Below are 20,054 nucleotides of genomic sequence, written 5' to 3' on the forward strand. Positions count from 1 at the left end.
TTTTGTCTATACTATGGACAAACATACTTGATCGTTGGACTCGTCGGTCCTTCATAAGTTTGTCTTTAAACAGATAAGTTTTGACGACCTTAAGATTTATGAGGAAAGAACCACATTTATAATAGACAAATATATGAATAAAGATATTTTGATTTGATATCTTAATAATATTAGAAAGGCCGTAGTTTATAAGTATGGATGATTAGATAAATGCGTGGATGTTGGTTACTCTTTCACGCAAAAACTACTGAACGGATTTTGATGAAACATTTACAAGTATATAGCTTCTATAAATATAGAATAACTTTGAATGTCATGTTCATTTATATGTAATCAGTAGCTACTAGCTATATAATCTTTCATCTCCACTTTCAACCTCGTACAACTCTTTTTATCCCATTAAAAGTAGTAATGTCCTTTCTCAGGGTCTACACTATCTGTGTTGTTAATGTAAGTAATTTTGACTATAAATTAGAAAAAGAATAGTTTACTAAGAAATGAGGGTTTGATATCGTAATAAACATACCTATTATATATAATTATTAAAAAAAACACTGCTCTATGATAGGTACCTACTCTGCGCTAGAGTTATATGTAACTATGAACAAACAATATCTCAATATTTATTATAAATTTTTTGATATATTGTAGGTAGATATTTAACTATTTATATTGTATATATATCTGTATAACGTTGTACTGTATGTGTGTCTTTAGATGCCATTAGATGTGATACTAAGAAGACCTACCTATGACTATTTTTTTTTATTGAAGGTCTTGGATAATTTTTAGGTGCTAAGACCTGTAGCACTACGACCTATATAAATCTATTGTGCTCGCCCTAATTTTAAAGCTACATACTTAGACCCGTCAGGGACAAGTATTGAAGGATCGATGTTTTGTATCTCCTCAGGACAGAATGAATACATTCCAAAGGAGATATTTCGTTTATGCATAAGCGTGTTACAACCACATAGTATGTATAATACATATTTATATCTTATTAAAAATTCACAACACTTTAAACTTGAACTTAAATCTTCCACTATCAAGACACGTCACGCCTACTATACGACGCATAGACTAAGTAGGGATTGTCTTTGGTTTTGCGTCACTGTCAATATTGTCATAGTCATAGGTAAGCTGCGTATGCGCACATCAACGAGACCGGCTGCGTTATTTATTTCTGTATCACGTTATTCCATAGACAATACAACGTCACGAGATTAAAAATAACTGTGTAAAGTAATTAATTATAGATAGCGAGTAAACAAGAACACAATTTGTGTACCACGTGACTTGCTTAGTAGATTTTTCTAAATCGTAACCGACGCCATATATTCATGATCAGCTCCAAGGACATCACGTTATCATGTCATCATGAGAAACAGTGGTATCCAATGATATGGACAGTCTAAAGAACTATTAAGTACCCTCTAATTGTCACATTCTATCCTTCAACTAAGACAAAGCTTTAAAAAAAGGTAAAAAATATTCAAATTCGGTAAAAAATAACATTATCTATGGTAAAATTTTTACATTCTAATTTTTTTTTTTCACTACCGTCCAATTCAATAACATTATCTATGGTTTTCTTGAAGTAATTTGAATATTTGAACATATACTTAAAAGTATTTTTGAGTTAGGCTACTTATAGGAATTAAAAAAAAATCTTAAATAGAATAAATATTGACGGCGTCTGCGGTCTCGCGGTTTATCTCACCGCCTTACTTTCGATGATCGCAGGTTTGATTTCTCGCACGGTACAACTATTTGTATTCTTTACTATAATTGTTTGTATCGGTGAGGGTGTTTACTATGTATATTGTGTGTGACAATATTATCAGATTGCACAGAGATTGAGTGCGTAGCGATTTCAATATTGATTGTCGCATGCCTAATCCTGATTAATGTGTGGAAACTTAGACCAACATTTATATAAAAGAGCAACACGCAAGTTTCTTGCTCGTTCATCTTATGATGAGAGTACTTTCTAAATGAGAGTTAAAATAAAAAAAATGTGAGTGCTATAAGCACTTTTGAATAGTCACATTTTTTTATTTTATCAATTTTATTAAGTTTATTTGAATGAAGACTATTTCTATGTATTTACAAAAAAAAATGTATCTAATTATTTTAATCAGTTAACACAAGCTCTGCTCACTTGGGACTAGATGACACTAAATTGTCCTTGTATATTATATTATTATAAACATAAATAAACAATCTATTCCATAAACAAAATGATAATGGAAACGCAATGTCAATTTCATCTAGATTCTGTTTGCGAGCGGCTCTAGTGAGCGGCCATTGTGCAAACAGCCGGACAGACAAACAGCCGGCACTGTTTGATCTGCCGACGGGTTGGGTTCCAAGTGTCCACGACGGAAACCTTGGGGTATGCAAGCTGAAGGTTTATACGCATCTCAATGTAGGTTTTTAAGTTACTTTCAACCCACTTTTCAATAAATTACACCATTAACATTATTGTTAAGACCTTTTAACTATATAATTTTTTGACAATTCACACAGCGCCATCTAGTTCCAAGATAAGCTAGCTAAAGCTTATCTTATGGGCACTAGATAACTGATACAAATACACAGATATTTTTTCCGTAAATACATACATATTCTACATACAAAACACCCAGACAAATACAAACAATCATACTTATAAATACAAGAGTTTATGTCGTGCGAGGAATGGAACCCGCGACCATCGGAAGTAATGCGGTGTGATACATTGCGAGACCACCGAAGCCGTCAAAAAATTTAAAACTTTATTGACCAATTAATTATGGTACAAAAGGCGGACTTAATGACATTGTGTTAAGCTAAAAAAAACGGTTATTTCAATATTACATACAGACACTCCAATTTTATTTACATGTATCGATGTTCAGTTCTGAGCTTTTAATTAAACATTAAACTAGTGGCCACTGTCATCTCGTTGTAATCGTACCTTCTTAATTAGTTTTAGGGATTAAACACGAAAGGGTAGTGAAATTGTCGAAGGGGACATCCCGATCTTCCTTATAACGGTACCCGATAGGGGTAACTTCGTCAGCGACATATTTTCCGCATTTTGCTCCATTTTTTTATTGTAACTCCTATTGATTGTAGATGTTATATACCTATAGTCTTGATAAATAAGCTATCCAACACAAAAAGAAATATCAAAATCGGATTTGTATTACCTGAGATAATCCGTAGCATCCAAACTCATATATTTTACCTCGTTATAATATCTTTACATAGTATAAAACAAAGTCGCAGCCGCTGTTTGTTCGCTTATATCTTTTAAATTACGCAACTGATTTTAATGCAGTTTTCAGTAATAGATAGAGTAATTCAAGAGGAAGGTTTATTATGTACCATACATGAGGGTTATAGTATAATACAAGCCAATTAATTAAAAAAAGCCAGGGCGTATCGCTAGTAATGTTTCTTTACACAGTCAGGGGTTGTTTCTTTACACAGTACAAGCAATTTGTATTCATGAATTCGTTTGTATCTGTTGTAATTGGCTAATCCCAATGTATTTTATATTCTAAATTTGTATTTAAACTTTATAGTTATTTTTGTATATTCTTGTTTGTTACTTTACTTCAATAATATGTCAATACTGGAGGAAAGGGGATTGATGTACAATGTCAGGTTGACCTCCACGCGGTTCCCCCTGGAAACCATAGTGATAAATTCTTGGTGAATTTGTCACGATGGGCTAACTGACCTGACCTCATGCTCATCTTATCATCCTCCACTGGTGCCCCGCCAGCGTAAACCGTTAGCGCAGGCGGGTGCACCATTCCATTATCATCCATAAAAAAATACGCTTTATAATTGCTGATTAAAATCGACATTACTAAAGTCAAAATTTGCGATCCATCCTTGGAATGCTCCATACCTTTATCATAGATAAAAAAAAACTATGTCAATACTATACCAAATATATATATTTTCTCCGTTTACCAAGTCTTTATTCCTTTTACCTATATAGGTAAAAGAAATACTATATAGGTAAAATAAATACTGTTGTACGTTTTATTATATGCATATGCATATAATAAAACGTACAACAGTATTTATCTAGATGTTTTATATGAATATTATGTATATATTAGTTATTTAGGACCCGTAATACAAGTTCTGCTTAACTTGGGACTACATAGATGACGCTGTGTGAATTGTTCAGGGTTATTATTAGGTATATCCCTTATCCTACGAACGTAATAACATTTAGCCATTAGCACTATTGGTAGTCCACTTCGCGACGAATGTTATGACAGAGAGATAATATTTTGATTGAATAATTACAGTCTTACAAGTGTTTTTATGTAGAAATGTTCGCTTCAGGAAGTATGCAAAATTACAATTCTTCTTAATGAAACAGACGATTAAATGTTTAGTCAATTCTCGCAACAATTAACAGCATTTTTTAGAAGTCATTTGTGTAGTTTTAAATCTATTTAGTGGCATCTCTCTAATTATCTGTGGTAATTTATTATATACTAGTAGACCCGGCCACGCGAGCTGTGTCTAAGGTTAAATAATATTGCGGCATAAATTGAGATGTAAGCTATCAATCAAATTTATAATCAGTTCAGTAGTTTAGGAGTTAAGATTTGTATGTAGCTGACATGTCATGACATGTCGCTATTACGAGCATATTTGCATATTTGAGGCCAACGTCATTCGATAAATCGTGTAATTTAATACAAACAAATCATTGCATCCAGCCTCACAATGTCACCACCTTGAGATCCACAAATATTTTCACCCAAAAATCAATCGCCAAATATATGTATTTGCATACAACCTGATTCCCAGAACGAGTCATTCAATGCCAAAAACTTTACGTGAATCCAAACAAACATACAATAAATAAAATAATGACTGAGAGGCTGTTTACTCAGCAACAATGGACCAAAAACGCGTCTGAGTAGGTCGACGCGCGCAGCGGGACACCTTGGGCTAATATTGAAATATCTTTTATCTTGCTCCTCAAATTAGAAAAAAGATGACACCTGTCAGAGATGCACCCGAGACTGCGAGGGAATTTCTTAAAAAAATCTATAATCCTGAGCAATGAGACGTTTGTGTAAACATAGATTACATTTCTGGCAAAAAAAAAACCAGTAAATTGCACGTACGTAACTACAATTACATTTTTTGTTGAAGTGATGATCACGCAGGCGCTGATAAATTTAAAATCAAAATTATTTATTCATGTAGGACATTTTAGCCGTCAAATTTTTGTATCATATTTTTTTCACTACCGTCCAATTCAGTGTACAAATTCAAATGAGTATCAAATTGTACACTGATGCAGTTTAATAAATAAATAAATAAATTATTGAGGGAAGCTATACGTTATATAACATCACGCCCTGGCCAATAGGAGCGGAGCTGGTATAAATTGACAGAGAATGAAAAGAACTGGCAATAAAGTTTAAATTAAAGGAATGAAATCCGGTAAATATATCTGTTGAATTCACTACGGTGCAGTAATCGACTCCACCGTAGTGAATTCAGCAGATATAAACTACAATGTTCTCCAAAGGTGATTGACGGTTCTGTATATTGAAAATATAACACGACCTCGGAGGTTTAGTGGTTTAACACACCGCCTTGCTTCGGATGGTCGCGGGTTCGCTTCCTCACACTGTACGAACATTTGTGTTCACGAGTATAGGTGTTTTCTACGTATAGATATCATGTATGTATTTACAAAAAAAATGTTTATATCAATTGTTCAGTACCCACAACACAATCTCTGCTTAGGTTGGGACTAGGTTATGCTGTATAAACTGTCCTAGGGTTATTGTTATTTATTATTACTGAACAAATACTATATAATGAAACCTGAAAGTTTATTTGGAAGTGTGAATGGATGGATGTATGATGTTCTTTCACATACAATACAATAAATTAACATTGATATTAAAATTATATTCATCTATTAAAACAGAGATGTTATAAGAACATATAAAATGTACTTCACATATAATCTGATAATATCACTATATATAATATAATCTGCATAATCCTAAATTAAATAAACATTTCATAATAACTATAATTAATTTTAGAAAAATTTCTCTCGTTCCAGCACCAAAACTGATGATACCTCCAGCGGAGTTCGTCAACCAAGGGGGAATCGGGAGTCCCCAAGAGGGGCTGCGCACCCCCACCGGCAGCCAGATGCTGGCCAACCCCCTCCTCAACCTGAACAACACCGGCCGAACCAACTTCACGAACAAACAACTAACAGAACTCGAAAAGGAATTTCATTTCAACAAGTACCTGACGAGAGCGAGACGAATAGAGATTGCGTCGGCCCTGCAACTAAACGAAACCCAAGTCAAAATATGGTTTCAGAACCGACGGATGAAGCAAAAGAAAAGAATCAAGGAAGGTCTCATCATAGCTCCCGAGGTGACGCCATCGCCTTCGCAAAACACTGTAGGCTCCAACGAAAATAGTCGAGAATCCAGTTAAGCTGTATACAGTGATTCCATAGACTTTTATAAAATCGAGACTCGACTTAGAAATGAGGCTTAACGAAATAGAGATGTGCTGAGTAGTTGAACTAATTCAAAATAAGAACGTTTTGTTACAAAATGCTTTTATAAAGTCTTGTCTCTAAGATTTCGTGATCAGATATTAGTTCATACTGTTTAACTAAGCCGATTGGATGCATTAAATTAATTACAGAGTTCCTATAGTCAGCTGTATCGTTACAACATTTCATTGTCACTATAATATTGTGTTGTTATCAAAATTACCAATGTTTTTCAAATTTGAACTCCATGGATTAGGTACAACTAGATTAAAAATAAGTTGCAACTTTTTTGTATAGTCTAATTTAAACTATACCTAATCAATACAGTAATTACTCCTTCTCTACATGTACAGATATCCCTGGATAATGTAATTTAGGATAAGTGAACTAATACCTAAATGTACAGCTATCCAATATTTCTTCAAATTTACAATAATATAATTCGACAATACATATTAAATTTAAGTATTATGATTTGACCGGAGAAAAAATAATAAAATAAAAGAATATCCGGTTACTAAAAATTCTTTACAAAACTAATTCGATTATTACATTGTTAGCGTGTAATTTAATAACAATAATAAAATATGTTTGTACACGGAAAACAAAATAAAACCGTTGAAGTTGAACCATGATTTTTATGAGCAAATTAATGTAGAACCACAATAAGAATAAACTGTGTTATTTTCAAAAATATTCCTCAGAATTACCGTAGAATTGGCAGGAAAATATCGACAATATCTAAGAACAATATCTAAAAATAAAGAATTTATCTCTAAGATCTTTATATCTAAGAATTTTTTCTTACTTTTTAGGTTTGAAATAACCTAAAAAGTAAGAATTATTATCTGTATTTCTCGATATTGTCGATATTTTTAATTTTTTGTGTGTTGAATGCATAAATCTATGTACAATCGAGAAAAATATATAAATCGAAACATTTTATATCGATTTCCCTCCGCTCCACGCATCTCTACTTTGTTGATGTTGCCAGTTTAAACGAACTAATCGATCAATAGGACTAATAAAGTGTAAAATAGTACAGTACAGTACAATATAAAACTAACATTTTAAACTTTTTATAATATATACATATATTTTGTTATAAAAAAATACCTAGTAAGTGAAATATAATTTGAACTGGAGCTCAATTATGTGATTCAATTACTGATCATTTCAATTTATAACTGACATACGACCCGTCCCGTGTATTACATATCTTTGAATTTCCCGGCTTGTTCTATACTATAACGCCCATGCATCTATATCTACATATAAAATTGGAGTGTCTGTTTGTAATATTGAAATAACCGTTTTTTACTACATGCATATGAATATAAATACGGTACCAAAATAACATTTTATACAATTTTGTCTGTGTCTGTTTGTTCCGGCTAATCTCTGAAATGTCTGAACCGATTTTGACGGGACTTTTTTTGACAGATAGCGGATGTAATAAGGAGTAACTTAGGCTACTTTGATAATTTTAAATTCCAAGCGGACGAAGTCGCGGGTACAGCTAGTTATACATATAAACAAAGCTTGTAAATCACTCTGTCTATTACTAAAAACTACATTAAAATAGTTAAGAAATGGGAATCGTAAATGATTTACATAATTAAGCCACTGGTTTGCTTGAACGCTAACAATATAGTATATCAGTGCGTTATGCGTGGTTATAACACACGACGCGGAATTTCAGCCTGAGCCGAAGACGAGGGCGTAATAGAGCCGAGTGTGTTAAATAGGCACGTATAACGTACGTTTTTCGACAGAATTATACATTATACATTCAATATTTAATTATTTATAGATATAGTTTAAGCTACTGATTGACAAACTGGATTATAAAATTTACATTTTATCGTTTAATTAATGATCAGCCGCATATAACTACAGTTATTGTTATTAAGTATAATCCGATCAAATAAATCAAAATTTCGTTTATCGCTGTCAATAATATAAATTCATATTAATATAGGTTAATCAATTACTTTGCAATTAAATGAGTTTTTTCTAATTACTTGACATGTATACTATATCATTATGGGGTTATTACACTATCATAATATAGGTGTAGATTAATACATAATCTTATATATAAAATTCTCGTGTAACAGGTTTCGTTCCCATACTCTTTCGAAACGGCTTGACCGATTCTCATGAAATTTCGTGAGCGTATTGAGTAGACCTGAGAATCGGCCAACATCTATTTTTCATCCCCCTAAATGTTAGGGGTAGTCCACCCCTAAATTTTTTTTTTAATTTTTTAGACAATATTTTTAGTTTCTATTTTTTTATGATACAACATACAAAAATACATACAATCCTAAATTTTCACCCTTCTATCATCAACCCCTATTTTTTTATTTTATTTTTATAGCGTTATTAATTTATATGGCAAAACAACGTTTGCCGGAACAGCTAGTCTATTTATAAAGCTATCAATGCTAAAAGTACGTTAAATGTTTTGCAATCAGTTTTAAAAAAAGATTAATACATTTTTATGTAAGAAAAAAATATACAACTTTTTACATAGAACTTTTATTGTACAAAAATATTAATGGACAATAAAAATAGGAATATTTACAAACATTTTTTTTATGTTATAAGTTTCTTATCTGTTGATCTAGTAACAGATTGTTCATTTAATGTGCCAAGTATAAATATTTATTATTCTTTTCTTTATTTCTTTGTTTCCTGTATTTACAATTGTAATATTTAATATAATATAATTATACTAAACCACACCAATCATAAAATAGTATGCTAATATTACGTTCTCATGTTAACAAATATAATTATGATAGTGTACTAATCCCATAACTCACACAACGATTTAAAACAGAACTTATAAAGTATGAAATTATAATTTATACCTTTCAGTTCAATTATTACATAATATATATTATTAAATAGTGAGGTGTATTATTATTAATAATTATTATTATTTTCTTTTTTTACTGTTACGTAATATTATCTTATCTGTGCTGTTAGTATCTGTACTGATCTGTCTATATTATACCTCTAGTCACCCCTTATGACATTTTGGGAATTAATAAAACTGGTAACTATATGAATCCCATACTGCAAATGTATTACCCCAATAATAGTACCATATTACCCAATAACAGACAAATGCTACCTAAAATACCAGACTTTACATCAAAAACAAAAAAACTTTTCAAAAATTCATTCATAACCCATATATTTATTAACATAGAAAGTTGATAATTGGTTAAATACATAACAATTTTCAACTTTCTATCTCAATAAATATTTGAGAATATGAATTATTGAAATAAAAAAATTATAAAGGTGTTTTGTGAAATTGGATATTTCAAGTTACGACAATTCAATTTTCTTCCGTCGATATATTGAGTCAGATTGCTATTTGAAATAAGTTTCTGTTATTTTAAATATTAACAATATAAAATGTATCAGCATGTGTCAAGACGCAATAGAATCATTATGTACCTATTTGTAAATGATGTTAGCTTAGACTTTAGGAACATTGTTTATATCTTCAGAAAATAGCAAAACGCTTGTGTTTTTAACCATATCATACAGTGACATTATTAATAACTATAAAAAAACATGTAATATATTATATTAAATGAAATACTTATTTGTACTCACACTTCTGATGTAACCATAACGTTGTTTTTTAATATAAACGTATGTTTTTCTTCTTTTATTAATTATATGAATAAATGGCAAGTTAAAAAGCTAATTTTTGTACTAAATGCTTATTAAAACACAACGTTATATATTTCGTTTTACGTTTTATTTTGTTAACAAACATTATTTTTATTTTATTAGACCAAAGCTCAATTTTTTTTTAATTTATTGAATAGGTATGATAATCGTGTAATTAGTAATGTACAGGTGACATAAAATAATATAATAGATGTATATAATGATTGCGTGTTAGGTCGGTTTGTGTGTACATTTTATCATTAAGCTTAGTACCTAAAACTTTATCAATAAAATAATTTTATCTATTTTCAATCTGCCGTTTTCTTATCGATAATGTGATTAATACAACACAGATATTTTTCAAACTTGTCCGAGTAGGTATACCAATGTACGCGCACGAAATAATACATCTGGCCAAAGTTTAAATACGTAGCATAGATACAATAGATACCCACAGAACTGTAGATTTTTTTATATAATTAGAATGACAAACAAACTGACGATCCACCTTATGGTAATGAATGGTGCACCCGTCGGTATACACTGTCGGGGCACCAGTGGAGGATCATAAGATGATCATGGTCAAATCAGTTAGCCCATCGTGCGAAATGCACTAGAAATTTATCATGATGGTTTCCAGAAACCGCGTGGAGGACAACCTGAAATGATACTTTACTAATGGGGTCAACACTGGGGGGAAAGTGGTAATGTGGCGTCATAACCCCATTACCAGCAAGGTTAGGTTGACCGCCACGCGGTTTCCCTGGAAATCATCGTGATAAATTCCTGGTGAAATTGTCACAATGGGCTAACTGACCTGACCTCATGCTCATATTATCATCCTCCACTGGTGCTCCGCCAGCGTAAACCCTTAGCGCAGGCGGGCGTACCATTCCATTGTCATCCATAAAAAAAATGGGGTCATCAATCCCCATAACCCTAGCGGTAACCGTTACATATGCACAAGATCAAAACTACAGATATCACATTATCATGTGACAACAGTGATACAACTCGTTGACATTCCAGGGGACTAAGATATCTTATCCTGTAATTTCACAATATAATCTGTCTACACCCGAAACACAGCAACAAAGTAAGCTGCTTGAAGCTGCTTGACGGCTAAAATAGGTGAGATTGGTAGGTGGTACCCACGTAGGTTTTTACTTCTTACAGTTTACGATTGTTTACCACTGATGGTTGTAACTACTAACTATACTTTTTTTATGGGTGATAATGGAATGGTGCACCCGCCTGCGCTAACGATTTACGCTGGCGGGGCTCCAGTGGAGGATGATAAGATGAGCATGAGGTCAGGTCAGTTAGCCCATCGTGACAACCACACCACGAACTTACCACGATGGTTTCCAGGGGGAACCGCGTGGAGGTCGACCTGACATTGTACATTGCTAGCAATGGGGTTATCAATCCACATCACTAACAATCCCTTTTACTCCATTAACTATACTTTTTTTTTTTTTTCAAATGATACTGGAATGGTGCATTCGCCTGCGCTAACGGTTTACGCTGGCGGGGCACCAGTGGAGGATGATAAGATGAACATGAGGTCAAATCAGTTAGCCCAACGTGACAAATTCACCGGAATGTATCACGATGGTTTCCAGGGGGAACCGCGTGGAGATCGATCTGACATGGTACATTGCTAGCAATGGGAACATTAGTCCACATTACTAACAATCCCCTTCCCCCCAGTAACTATACTAGTATATAGTATTGTAAAGTGAGAAAGCGGTCTTTGTTACTAAGAAAGCCTAGCCTAGCCTAGCAAGTATCATCAGATACGGGCTAAGAAGATAAAGACGAAAATACTGAATAAATGAGAGCATCGCCCAATTAGTTTTATATCCTGATTTGTACACAACAAAGATTTTCAGATCTAACCAATACCAAACACTTGGTATTTTAATTAGCTCTCCGACGTAAAGAAAGCAGTAAAAAAAATCAATGAGGCCCTCACTCACATTGGATTCAAATATTCTCACGGATACATAAACCTCAGTAACAAATATTCTCACCGATTCATAACAGGTGGGTACTTAGACATGTACCTACCAATCACTAGCCTGATTACCTACTGAACTTAACTTGTTCTATTGACAAAAATCGTAAAACATTACTACTCAACCTTATATTACCATTCTACTATTTGTTCAGGATCTGGTTAAGTAGCGCCATCTTGTAACTGGCGATAGATTTAAAATTAAAATCACTTGCTTTTCTTGTCGTTATTTTTCAAAATAATGTATTCTTGATAGAAAGTATATACAGTTTGCATTCGACATATTTTTGAAATTGTATTGATAAATTGTCAATACAATTCTGTTAAAAATATTTCTATAAAATTATGAGGCGATTAGCACCTATAATATTTTGCACTTAGTAGTTTACAATAGAAATTATAGGTGGCGCTGTAACTAATTTTTATAATTCTATAAAAATATGTAATAAACTGTACTTTAAATAGGGATCGATTTCTTCTTGAAAATAAGATGTGTATTATTATTTTATTTACAAAATTTTTTATTATTATACAAATATAAACAATTTTTATTCAAATGAACTGAATATATAAACAACCATTTTGAATACTAATTTTCTTTATTTTGCGACCTCTCATTCGGAAAGCCGATTCAGCCAAGAGGAATGGGCAAGAACCTGGCTTCATAATGCGCTTTTTTAAACAATGTTGTACATCTTCAGTGTAATGTTAATTTTCCATTAAGCTTCTGGAATTCTATAATGCAGTTTATCTAGCAAACAACGCTCGTGCAGCATCATTCCAAGGTAAGAGGACGGCTTACCTCCTCGAGTAGTCCAGGTACCGTGTCTCCTTTAGTAACCTTCCTTCGTCATTTAGTAACCTTTTATACACCAAATACAGTAAAAGCTTTTGTTATTAGCTAATAAGGCCAATCTCCCATCCTGCCCTTAGTTAATACGCCTATAAATATACTATTGCAGAGCAGAAGAATAGCAGAGAGGGTGGACTCACTGCCCCCTCTGAGTTATAGACCGTTTTGTCTCATTCATTACTTTTAAATTTTATTAATGTATAAGCAATTGTATTAGTTTTTATTAGAGATAAATAAAGATAATTATTATTATAGAAGTCTTTGAAGGTTCTCCTGGTATAAAAAATCGAGAAAATTTAGGTAGATTACTTTTATATATAATATTATATAAACAGGTATATAAATGAGTAAACAAAATAAACGAAAGAACTTATTTAAACAATCACAAATCTATTGATTTCATATTACATAGATTATTCACATAAAATTAAACAAATAATACTCAGTAAATAGTAAATTTAAAAATATAAAAGTTCTTATGCTTAAAATAAATACCTACTCAAACATTTACAAACAAAATATATTTATTTAAAATAACTTAATCTTCTATTTAACAATTTCGAATTTGAAGCCATTCTTATGTAATTGTTCAATAAGAGTGGTGTTACTAAAAGCTGCCCCAGTTGTTAGAACTCCGCCTCTGAAACCAGGAGTTTTTATGTTGAACAATGTAGTGACGGTAGATGAAAAAACTGCTGAAATCGCTAGTAATCGCTGAGTGACATTAGCTTCCGATTGAATTATCGCTATAGGATAATGGACTATGTAGTTTGACAAGATTGAATAAGATAAAAATGAATACATTTGAGGAAGTAATTTTTTTTCAGACTACTCTAATGCTGTTGGCCGCAGGTGGCCTTTACAGCTTCACCGGACGATAGGGGGCGAGTGCAGATGGCACTCCAACACGCCGAAGGACTTATGGAGCGGCTGAAGGCCAACTCCCACCTGACGGATACGACTTTAGTCTGAGGGCACAGCTAGTGGTTCGAACCTCAGCTCAGGGTGTCGTAATTTCGATACCCGTTTGAATTAGACCCCCCGTCTAATTCAAACGGGTATATCGATCGGAGGGACGGTTTTTAGAGTATGAGAATTAATTCATAAGTTGTTTCTATTGGTTAAAATCTTCACAATATTAGTCTTTTTATTATTATATAACATTTTATTTTAATACTAGATGCACCCGCGATTTCGTCCGTATGGAACTTTATTTTTTCATATGCATGTAGTAAAAACGGTTATTTCAATATTACAAACAGACACTCCAATGTATAGGTTATGTAAACTGGTAAGTATGATGAAAGGTTTCTATCGAAGAGTTGGGGCAAATTCATCACATACTCTGTCATACTCACTTGGGCATTTTATGCTGTTCCCATAGGATAGTAAGAGCGCTATGTAATACTCCAAGAACTGTAGCTCCGTACCCAGGATTCACTCCTGATATCTACAAACAGAAACTAGACTTGTATTAACTGTAGGATCAAATTAATTTCTTATTTAATAGCCCAGAGATCTCCCTGGAAATATACTTATGTAAGTTATTGACGCTATTTAAACCTTTACAGAAAAGACAATTTTTTTTAAATTAAATATTTGATCTACATATATTACTTAATTGATATGATGGGAAGGGAAAAAACATTACATATACCCCAAATAAATGGGATAAGGAAGAAGCAGATGATGATGATCACTTAATTGATATAAGGAAATTAAAAAAAATCTGCTAATTTGATTACTTGTATTTTAAAAACACATGCAAAGCCGAAAGTTATAGCTAGTGCTAACAAAACTTATATATATACTAATACTGGCTATCCCGGCAAACATTATTTTACTATATAAATTAATAACACTATTAAAAAATAGGGGTTGATGGTAGAAGGGAGTATATATTTAGTGTTGTATATATTTTTATGCCGAATCATAAAAAAGGTATCTGAAATATAAAATAGAATTTGGCACCCTTAACACTTAGGGGTATAAAGAACAGATAACGGACCTAGCGAGTATACATATAAAACTTCAACAAAATCGGTTAAGTCATTACGGACATGTATCGCAACTATCACTGTGACAGGAGAATGAACGAATGAATGAATGAATGAAACTCTTTATTATTTCCTCTCGCTCAAGACAAAGACAGTAACAATGGGCGGCCTTATCGCAAAAAACAATTTTATATACATTAGAGAGATATTTACAGTCCAACAAAATTCAACTGTAAATCTCAATTTCAAAATATCTTTATTCATATAGGTCATATTACAGACTCTTATGTTATGTCAAATTTACAGTAAGTTCTGGTAAAGTTATTTATGGTAGACTAGCTTTTTCCCGCGGCTTCGCTCACGTTAATTTATCCCCTTAGGGATGGAATTAATCAAAATCCTTTCTTAAGGGATGTCTACGTCATAGTAGCTTTATGCAAGCAAAATCTCAGCCCGATCGCTTTTAAAATTGACGAAGTTTCATACAAACTTTCATCCCCTATTTTATCCCTTTGTGGGTAGAATTAATCAAAATCCTTTCTTAGCGGATGCCTACGTCATAACATCTACCTGCATGCCAAATTTCAGCCCGATCCGTTTAGTAGTTTGGGCTGTGCGTTGATAGATCACTATGTCAGTTACCTTTGAGTTACATATATATATATATAGATATAAATACTAACCCTTGCAACCATGGTCTTGTTCATCGGCGTGCGTTTTGTGTCTACCCCTTTCTCCCACCCTTTTCCGACCAGTTCCACTCGAAAATGGCAATTGTTTATCACGTCTTCACTGGGCCCTTCCTTTGTAAACATTCCAGCAGAAAAGAAACTAGGATAATTTATTACTAGATTCCTCGTGATGGAAACCATTGACATCACGAATAAGAAAGCCGCAGCAATAGCGAACAGTAAAGTATTCAGCAGGCTTCTCGTCTTGTAGTACACCTTAAAATAAATAAAAATTAAATAATTAATCCAAGATGGCGCTGTGTAATATGCCTTGTAATATTATCATTATATTGGCTCAGCTTTTGCTGGCTTGTTACGCTTATCGTTTTTATTAATCTATACATTTAAATAAAATTGGAGTGACTATAATTGAAATAACACGGTACATACACCAATATTACATTTTTTACAATTTTTGTCTGTCTGTTTGTTCCGGCTAATCTCTGAAATGGCTGGATCGATTTTGACAGGACTTTTATTGGTAGGTAGGAGATGTAATAAGGGGTAACTTAGACTACCTTTATTTTAGAAAAAATATCTTATTTTAGAAAAATAAACTTAAATTCAACGCGGTCGAAGTCGCGTGTATAGCTTGTCTATTATATAAATATATAAATATCTATAAATTCTTCAAAATTACTCTCCACAACGCTCTCTGCAATATCACTACAAAGTATGAAACAATGTCGCTGTCACTGTCTGTTTCTATGTATGCTTAAATCTTTAAAACTACGCAACGTATTTTTGAAGCGGTTTTTTTAAATAGATAGAATGATTCAAGAGGGCGGTTTATATGTATAATACATGCATAATATTCTAGAGAAACATTGATAAATTTAGAAAGGAGAGTGATTTCGTAAATAAACACATTTTTGCGCTTACATTGCAAATTCTGGCTAAAACCCACGAGATAAATCAAAATAATGTACAACAGTATTGTACATCTTAAAAATGAAAGCAAAAAAATGAAAAATCCAACGAAAGAGAATTATTAAACTACCGACCTCCGTATTTATATGTAGACCGAATTCAGTGTACTAGTTCGGTCTATAAATACTAGATGGCGCTATTTGCTATATTTGTAATAATCTTTTTATTAGGTACTACATTAGTACTAAACACAAACTACCTTCTTTTAATATATTTTTACAATATCCGATTTTTTCTACAATATTGATGTGAACTCTAACATAGTGTAATAATTGTATTGATAATACCTCGAATTGCACCGGCCTCTCCCCGTCAAAATACGACCGATGTTGAGTACGGTACACTACGAACTTGTCAGCTCCTAAGAAAGGCACGTACCAATCCTTGTTATGTTTGTGCAGAGGGCCCCTGTAAAGATGAAATTATTAATAAATAATATATAATAACTCGCGACCATCGAGGCTGTCTAATAAGACAGCCTCGATGGTCGCGAGTTTGATTCCTCGAACATTTGTATTCATGAGTATGTTTGTTTGTACCGGTCTGGCTGTTTTCTATGTATATTATGTATGTATTTACAAAATTAAATATTTAAGTATTAGAATAGAATAGAATAGAAATCATTTATTCAAATAAACTTAATTTAAGCACTTTTGAATAGTCATAACAATTTGTTTTTTAACTACCACTCGTTCGGAAAGAAGAAACTTGTGTGTTGCTCTTTTAAATAATCCTTGTAAGTTTACATTTACAAGTCGAAATGTGTAAATACAAACTACCAACCAGCACAATATTTTTGGGTCAAATATAAATATACAATAAGATTAAATCAGTCGTAGTGATAAGAGCAGACCAGTCCCTACAAGCAGCACTCGTTCACGAGTATGACGGATGTGCCAGCCATCACTGCACTCGACCATATTTTAGGGAGCCCAATGACCCAAAATTATATATTTTTATACATATCAGTTGTCTAGTACCTATAACACATGCTTATCGTGGGACTAGATGGCGCTGTGTTAATTGTCTAGCGTTATATATTTACTATTATTATGTAATATTATATTATCTGTGCTATTATTAACATTGGACCTTTCGACCTCCAGTGTGCGTTATATTTTTATCACTATCCTATAGCTACTTGAGATGAACTTGAAAGAAACTCAGTTGAGTTTCTTTGTTGGTGTAATATATTTACATTGGGGGAAAGAGGGTTGTTAGTAATGTGGATTAATAACCCTATTGCTGTCAATGTAACAACGATGTGCTACCTAACCTGACCTCATGCTCATCTCCTCATCATCCTCCACTGGTACCCCGCCAGCGTAAACCGTTAGCGCAGGACAGTGCTCCATTCACAAGCTCTGCTTAGTTCGTCTAGATGACGCTATGTGAATTGTCCTGGGTTATTAATGTAATAGATGTGAGAAAGAGAAGGTGGTATCATGTCGTCTCTAGCGCACACTGCTGGCGTCATGAGGACATTAAGCTGTGACCGACGAGTGAGAACAGTGGTGTGTGTGTCTTGAGAACCGATAATTAAGAAGACAAACAGTACAATTATAATTTATTTATAACACTTACCGTAACTGCAGTTCCGGTTCAAACTTAAGCATTTTCTCAGGGAATAGCTGTTTTCGTAATGATAACAACTTTAATTGATCCGAAAATCTGCAAAAATGAAATAAAACAATGAAAAACCTTATATAATTTATTAAAACCTTATGTATTTTTGTAAACTAGTACAAGCTCATTTGAAAAGCTGAGAAGAACTGACAAGAAGCTAAACTTTATTAGTTTAGCTTCTTGTCAGTTCTTCTCAGCTCGAAAGCACTCTGAACTGACGGTAGATTTAACATATCATAAGTCTGTAATAGACCTTGTTAATTTGTTTTTTGTAAAGGAAGAGTGTTTTAAAATGAAACTGTGACCTCTCCTCATGAAGCGTTTATTGCAACAACTTAACGTTTTTGAAATTACATAGGGGTGGAGTATCCACCCTTTTTATTGGTGCTCATATGTGTCGCGTGATGAGCGGTGCTTCTCACTGGTCGATTGACTGATGCCGTCATCGACGCTAGATTTGACGTCGACCAGTGGTGGTTGAGGATGGCGCCTGTGACTTTGAGCATTATACTACTCACAGCAGATTTGCTACTACTGTTTTAACATGCCCCCGGCCTTGGAAGGTTCCACTTTCAATTCTTCGTTCCAAAGAGGGCATATTTTAGAGAATGCCCGCCTAACGATGCCGGTCTCCGTCCTTATGTCGGCGACTCTTGATACCCCGTCTTTGCCCGGGAGAGTGGAAATGATGCGTCCTAAACGCCACTTTAATGAAGGTAAGTGGTCGTCCTTGATGAGCACTAAGGTGTTTGGCTTCAGGTCTGCTTGGCGAGTTTTCCATTTGTTCCTTATTTGCATCTCAGATATATATTCTTTGGACCACCTTGTCCAAAAATGTTGGCGTATTTGTTCTACCCGTTGATATCGTGTCAAGTTTGATGGCGTGAAGTCTTGAACATCAGAGCACGGCGGCGCAGTCAGCGGACGACCGACCAAGAAATGAGCTGGGCTTAAGGGATAATAGTCATGAGGATCTGTGGACATAGGACTAAGTGGACGGGAGTTCAAAACAGCTTCGACCTGTGTTAATACCGTATTGAACTCTTCATATGTTAAATGCAAGTTACCGACTACGCGTCGCAATACATTCTTGCATGAGCGTACACCACTTTCCCACAGACCACCCCAATGAGGAGAATAAGGAGGTATGAAATGGAATTTAATTTTTTGACTAATAGCGTAGTTAATAATATCTTGTGAACAATTAGAGAGAAAATTTTGAAATTCATTCATGAGTCCTACAAAGTTTCTGCCGTTGTCTGAAAACATGTCAGACGGTTTACCACGGCGAGAAATAAATCGTTTGAGAGCTAATAAATACGCATCTGTTGACAAATCACCTACCAATTCTAAATTAACTGCGCGAGTAGTAAAACAAATGAAAATTGCAACATATGCCTTTATAATGCGTGCTCCCCGGCCCTTGCGATTTAAAATATAAACCGGACCCATATAATCGACTCCAGAACACATGAATGGAAATCCAGGGGTTACCCGTTGCACAGGAAGATTACCCATAAGAGGTGTTAGCGGTTTAGCACGAAACCGAGCGCATCTAGCACAATTATGTACGGTTTGTCTGGCAATATTTCTCCCACCAATCGGCCACCATACTTCTCTTATCGCATACAAG

General features: G+C 33.6%; 2 protein-coding genes across 2 annotated transcripts; both read right to left on the reverse strand.

Moving 5' to 3' along the window:
- Positions 1-13,587: 13,587 nt before the first annotated feature.
- LOC131841412 (saccharopine dehydrogenase-like oxidoreductase) lies at positions 13,588-18,465 on the reverse strand (the record flags this gene model as incomplete). Its single annotated transcript, XM_059189728.1, has 5 exons — positions 13,588-13,777; positions 14,496-14,587; positions 15,818-16,081; positions 17,083-17,203; positions 18,380-18,465. Coding segments are annotated over 5 exons (657 nt in total), but the record flags the coding sequence as incomplete, so codon positions are not given.
- A 344-nt stretch (positions 18,466-18,809) lies between these two features.
- LOC131841400 (uncharacterized) lies at positions 18,810-19,816 on the reverse strand. Its single transcript, XM_059189715.1, has one exon. It carries the CDS (start codon positions 19,688-19,690, stop codon positions 18,953-18,955), a length of 738 nt encoding a protein of 245 aa, XP_059045698.1. The 5' UTR covers positions 19,691-19,816; the 3' UTR covers positions 18,810-18,952.
- Between the last annotated feature and the right edge of the window lie 238 nt (positions 19,817-20,054).

Source organism: Achroia grisella, unplaced genomic scaffold, assembly GCF_030625045.1.
Source record: "Achroia grisella isolate CSIRO2021 unplaced genomic scaffold, CSIRO_AGI_Agris_v1 utg1668, whole genome shotgun sequence".
In the NCBI taxonomy this organism is placed as follows: domain Eukaryota; kingdom Metazoa; phylum Arthropoda; class Insecta; order Lepidoptera; family Pyralidae; genus Achroia; species Achroia grisella.